The sequence below is a fragment of the Trypanosoma cruzi genome, genomic scaffold (assembly GCF_000209065.1).
Source record: "Trypanosoma cruzi strain CL Brener 1047053516851 genomic scaffold, whole genome shotgun sequence".
Classification (NCBI taxonomy): Eukaryota; Euglenozoa; class Kinetoplastea; order Trypanosomatida; family Trypanosomatidae; genus Trypanosoma; species Trypanosoma cruzi.
This window is the reverse complement of record NW_001849577.1, coordinates 493932-499430: the sequence shown is the minus strand read 5'-3', so window position 1 is coordinate 499430 and position 5499 is coordinate 493932. Positions and strand designations below refer to the sequence as shown.

The window sequence follows — 5499 nt, the reverse complement described above, 5'->3', positions numbered from 1 at the left end:
GCTGTTTTTCCTGGAGTTTCTGCAAGCCCAAGTAATGGACTGCCTTTAGCACGGAGGGAAACTTGCATCACATTACCAAAGCTATCTGCCGGATTCACCTGATCGTACGCAACGAATATAGCCCTCGAAAAGGAGCATGCTATAAGCTTGATGAGATCAGCTGCGGAAGACGGGGGCATGTATTGCATGACGCATTCGGCGAAGAGAACTGTGGGATGATTGGGGGAAAAGTACTGCGATGCCTTCATTAGGGAGTTAATCAGGTCGTGTTCCGTGCCACGTAAATCCACTCCAATCGCACGGTAATTGTTTCCATGCAGTTTCACCAGTTCTTGTGCCGGTTCCGCAACCAAGTCCTCCTTAAAGGCGCCTTTTGGAGCTGCCCGCACCAATTCCGACTTGGACTGCATGACCGATGGAAAGTCAACCTCGTAAAAGTGCACATTGGCGTATTGGGGTTCTTCTTTAAGACGCATGGCGAGAGTGTCGTATCCGGCGCCAAGGGAGATAACCTGCACGGGTGCCGCAATGGAGGAGTCAGCGCATTGAAGGTGACAAATGCATTTCTCAATAAGATCCGTAATGACCAGCATACGCAAATAGTACCCACGATTTATCAACGGGGAACGCCGAGACAACTTTCGCACGAAATGTCGAAGATACGGATCCTCAAAGTACCCATGGAACACCGCCGAGCGTTTGCTCACGACACTGTCATCGTTAGTACGCTGCACCGCAGCGTCAAAACTGACGTCCGCGGGGACACCCATCGCGGCACCGTCTTGCTTCATTGGAAGATGCATTGCCTTCGTTAAACACAACAAGAAGAAGATCTTTTTTCTTTAAGGCCCCCAAAACTCCCCCTCACCAAACGGAGAACGGCAAACACACAAAGGAGTACGAAGAAAAGAGCAAAGCCACATGTGCTTCCAATATATATATATGCGGACACATACATACACACGACAAAGAAGAAGGCGGAGACCGTGCGTAAAGAATGGAAGGTGGGACTTTTTATGGTTAAAACAGCGCGACGCCTCGCGGCTCATCACCCCTAAATAATTATTGAAAAAAAAGAAAATGTGTCAATTACAACTAGGATGCAGTCACACCACCACCACCGACGGTCACAACAGCAGCTGCTTCATCTCTCGTTGTTTCTGGAATCAGCGACGATGATGATGATGATGATGATGAGACATCATTATCAGCTCGAAGGAGTTGAGATTCATCTGCTGCCAGTTCATCTCCCTCCTCTTCGCCCCTATGTGGAGCACATCCCTTCCATTTTAGCACCGTCTGCGCCAACTCCAGTTTTCCGGCCTTGAGCAGGAGGGAGCTAAGTGTTATGCTTGTATTGCGTGTGAGGAAAAACCCTTTTTCCTCCATTTGTGTCAGGAGGGACGCCACCTTGGTGTGCTCCCCTGACCGCGCAAATGCCGCAACGCAGACATTGTAAATAAACTGCGTTTTAGGCAAATTCTCAGTGTCTAGTAGCTCTTGTAGTTTAACTGTGTCCCGCATCTTGGAGTAGATGAGATAAATAGACTCCACATCCCGATGACGGCATTCAGGGTGAGAAAGAAGGAGTGAGATATAATGCTCCATCCTCGGAATGTCACCAATGTGGCTGAAGCTCGATGCCACGGCCGACAACATTCGACTTGTAAAGGGCACACCACTGGCAACCATTTCCTCCACAAGTTTTGACGTCTCTTCCACCATGCGAGCACGTGAATATATGTTGAGGAGTCCCATGTAGCCAAACTCTTCCATAGGGATCTGCTTGCTCCTGCGTTCCTCCACCAACTCTTTGATATGTTCATACCGTTTTGCGCGTCCATACCCTTCAAATAAAATGTTAAAAGTGACATGATTTTCCTGAAACCCTTCTTCTTTCATCTTCGCCCGCATGGCCTCCATCTTTGCCACATCCCCAGTCTTTGCGTAGGCGTTCATTGCCTGATGATATGTCACTTGCGTTGGAACCGCGTTGGTAGACCGCGACATCTCTTCCAAGACGGACTCCATTTCTTCAAGGCGTCCCATTTTGCCAAGCATATCAACGACTGTTGTGGCTGTAACGGGGTTGGGCGGCACGAGCTTCATCATGGTGTTCAGTATCTGCTGCACCTTCTCCACATTATTGTTTGCCATGTAGAGATCAAGAAACTTGTTGTACACAGGCATTGTAATGGTCACCTTGGACTCAACAAGGTCACGCCAACACTCATCCACCGCCTGCGTGTCACCCAGGCGGGCAAAGGCAGAAGCTGCAAGAGCGAAAAACAGCGGAGTTCGTACCGCATTATTCATAAGGGCCTCGTGGAAGTAACGTTTGACCCCATCCAAGTCATTAAAGTACCCCAACGCTAAAACAACAACTCCAAAGATGCGTTCATTGATAACGACCTGATTTTCCTGCATCTCTTTCAGAAGTGCATTAAAGGTACGGCGGTCCTTACGCTTCGCGGCATCGCGAAGAAGAACACGGTACATGTCTGGGGACTTGTACGGCAGACGTGACACCAATGCGTGGAGGTAGTCATAACGGTTATGAACCGAATAAAACTGCACAATCTCCGCCTGCACAAGCTCATTTGCCAAAAGACCATAATTTTCAGCTTCGTGGATGATCGAATTACATCTTTCCATATCATTTTGATAAGACTTGAGGAGCTGGACAACAACGGCAGCGGAGAAGACGTTTGTGTTGCCCATCGCGACCTTGCTCTTGATTTCTCGGTAGAGTTGTTCCACCATGTGGAAATCTTGCAATTCCCCAAAGACACGCAAAAGTGTTGGGTACATAAAGGATTCAATCTGGATTCCCTTATTACGCATTTCGTTCATGTACTTTTCCACCATTCGAGGGTAATACTTGTCAAGAACACGGAAGACATGTTGATAGGTCTGAGCCGTGTGAAAAATTTGTTTTTCTTGCATTTCTTCCTTTAGAGCAATGACTTCCTTTAGATTATAGGCATGCGCATACCAACGCAGCATCTCGTCGTAAAGACGATGATCTCGCACAACCCCCGCGTTCTTCAAGGAGGTAAAACAACGATTCATATCCTCAAAACGACCCAACACACCATACCCCTTGATCAATGAGAGCAGGTACGACGGCTCGATATCATCCACAGTGTCATTCACCACGCACTCTTCCACGACACTTTCCAAGTGCTGCACCTTTCGCAGCATGACATCATCCCCGGACTTTTGACTTCTTGAAAGGAGTTCGCTGCACCTTGCAATAACAGCCGTCTCAGCAGCCATGCCGAGTGTTTGCACCGCCAACTCATGGCGAAGTGCCTCTTCTAGATTGTAAACCTCCGCTGCTGACTTTGCGCTGGTCAAACGAGATCGCATGATCGCCCCTATGGCTTTTTCTGAAAGCCTGACCCTGTGTTCCAAGGCCATTTCCTTCAGTTGTTCCATCCCATTGTTGTCACCACGGATTGCCACAAGACCTGTGGATAAGATGGCATCCAAATCCAAATAACCCTGGTTGGCTTTATGCGTAGAAAAAAGTTGTCGCACAAGATTCATAATTTCATCGTACCTGGATGTCATGCCGTATGCTTCAATGAGTGCTGTGTAGTCCGAGGTCACAAGCCGCTCTTGCGGAATTTCCTGAAGCAGTTCACGCGCCTCGTCGTATTCTCCGGCAAACTGATACGCAACGACTGCAAGCATCTTGAGAGACTCTTCGCCGCGCAGTTCATCCGCCATGTTTTTCATAAGATCCTTCGCGTTATCGGTGCGATATGAGTCAAAGAGATGCTTCACCAGCTGAAACCCAATCTTCATTCCATACCTCCGAAAGCGAATAGAGGCACGAAAAAGCAAATGCGCCATGTCTCCTTGGCGGAGGTCAACGCACTCCCTCATGAGGCTTTCCGCCAGCGCCAACGCATCGTCCGGGGCAATCTCACCCTTTTGCAGTTTGGACTGCAGCGCAATCATCAAGAAGGTGACGCTGTTGCGGAACTGTGTGATCCGCCGCCGGGAATGAAGCATCGACTGACGCACGTAGCGCGCAACGTGCCGAGGTTTTGTCGTGAGTACTGCCGCCAGCTGCGCCTCATCCTCCGAGGAGAAGGGGCGGTAGTGCCCAACACGTGATCCCTGCAATTGACATGGGGTTGAAGACATGAACCGCAGCTGTGACCACACCGCATAGCGGCCTGCGACAGTCTGCAAGAGATTTCCTCCACGACGCATGAAAACAACTCCCTGAACTGCTCTCGCAAAAAACCCGCTCACACCCCTTCCTCGATGTCTCGCACTTCTTCTCCCTTGCCCGTGGGAGGGAGAGAACAACACGAACACACACAAAAAGAAGTGGAAAAAAATAATATATTTTAAATCCACCACCACCACCAGCACTAGCGGCTCCTGCAGCCCCCTTCCAAAAAAAAAAAAAAAAAGTGGTTTCGACCTCTTCACTTTCGTCATTACCGCAAAAAAAAAAAAAAAAAAAAAAAAAGAAAGTGCATGAGTGCAATCAGAAAAGTGGGAACGCAATTCACATGTGCAAGATAAAAAAGATAATACCAATAATAATAAAAAAGCTCACTCACATCCAAACTCTTACTGAAGGAAAGGATATACACGGGTGGTGGTGGTGGTAGGAATATAGACACAGGGGTAGAGTGCACGTTGAGGGTCTCGGCTCCTTTCCTCATTTTTATCCCTTTCCCCCCTCCACTCTGGGGAGGTGTGTCCGTGATGCTTAAAACGTCTCCAATCTTCGTTCATTAAACCTCAGCCACCTTATTGGTGATGGTGAGCATCACTTTGTGTCATTGGACGGTTGGACAACCATCATCTCAACAAAATCAGGACTGTACCGAGGGTCAGAGTCGTAATCCCCATAGCCCCTAGCAAAACTGGAGGCTTCTAGCGTCACCAAAACAGAGTGATCCTTCAAGAACACCAGATGTTTCATCAGACCGCGCAGACACTGACAAAACAACCTACCAGCGCCCATTTGATGTCCTCCACATCCGTGAATCGCGGCAGAAAGTGCTGTCAGTTCTTCTCTACTTCCAAAGCAATTTTCGTAACGAGTCGTGTATCCAACTCCCTTGTTTTCCTCGAAAATAAGTTGCTGGTAATGTTGAGGGTAGATCTTCGCGTGTCCTCGGACAAGTGCAACACAAAATTCATTGTTCATCCACGCATGATTCTTATCAGCCAAAGCCTCCTGAATTGTTTCTGTAAGAGCGCTGTAGCATTGCGTATTCATAAGCGACCTATAGAACGGGACGTCCTTTGGGCTTGCATTGGAAAGCGTGTGGGCCCCCGCACCAAAAATCCCAATACCACCTAATAATGCAGCATAATAAGTTAGAAAAAGACTGCAAAGATCCCGTGCCGTCCGCTCATGCGGGTCCCGCATCTTGAAAGTGGTATAGCCTATCCAAAGTGCACTGAAGGTTCCTGAATTGGGCAGCGAGTGCTTTTCTTCATTGTGGTAGCGTACGCCTTCGC

The 5499-nt window shown here is 48.5% G+C and overlaps 3 protein-coding genes across 3 annotated transcripts, besides 4 other annotated features; all 3 read right to left on the bottom strand.

Moving 5' to 3' along the window:
* Positions 1 to 803, bottom strand: Tc00.1047053508463.29 (hypothetical protein, conserved; the record flags this gene model as incomplete). The annotated part of the gene is made up of 1 exon (XM_799166.1): positions 1 to 803. A coding segment is annotated over one exon (803 nt), but the record flags the coding sequence as incomplete, so codon positions are not given.
* Positions 1 to 5499: a sequence feature (heterozygous, Esmeraldo-like haplotype).
* Positions 1096 to 4461, bottom strand: Tc00.1047053508463.20 (hypothetical protein, conserved; the record flags this gene model as incomplete). Its single annotated transcript, XM_799165.1, has 1 exon — positions 1096 to 4461. One exon carries the CDS (start codon positions 4459 to 4461, stop codon positions 1096 to 1098), a length of 3366 nt encoding a protein of 1121 aa, XP_804258.1.
* Positions 1172 to 1197: a microsatellite.
* Positions 4352 to 4373: a sequence feature (AT_rich).
* Positions 4468 to 4496: a microsatellite.
* Tc00.1047053508463.10 (hypothetical protein, conserved) lies at positions 4799 to 5499 on the bottom strand (the record flags this gene model as incomplete). Its single annotated transcript, XM_799164.1, has 1 exon — positions 4799 to 5499. A coding segment is annotated over one exon (701 nt), but the record flags the coding sequence as incomplete, so codon positions are not given.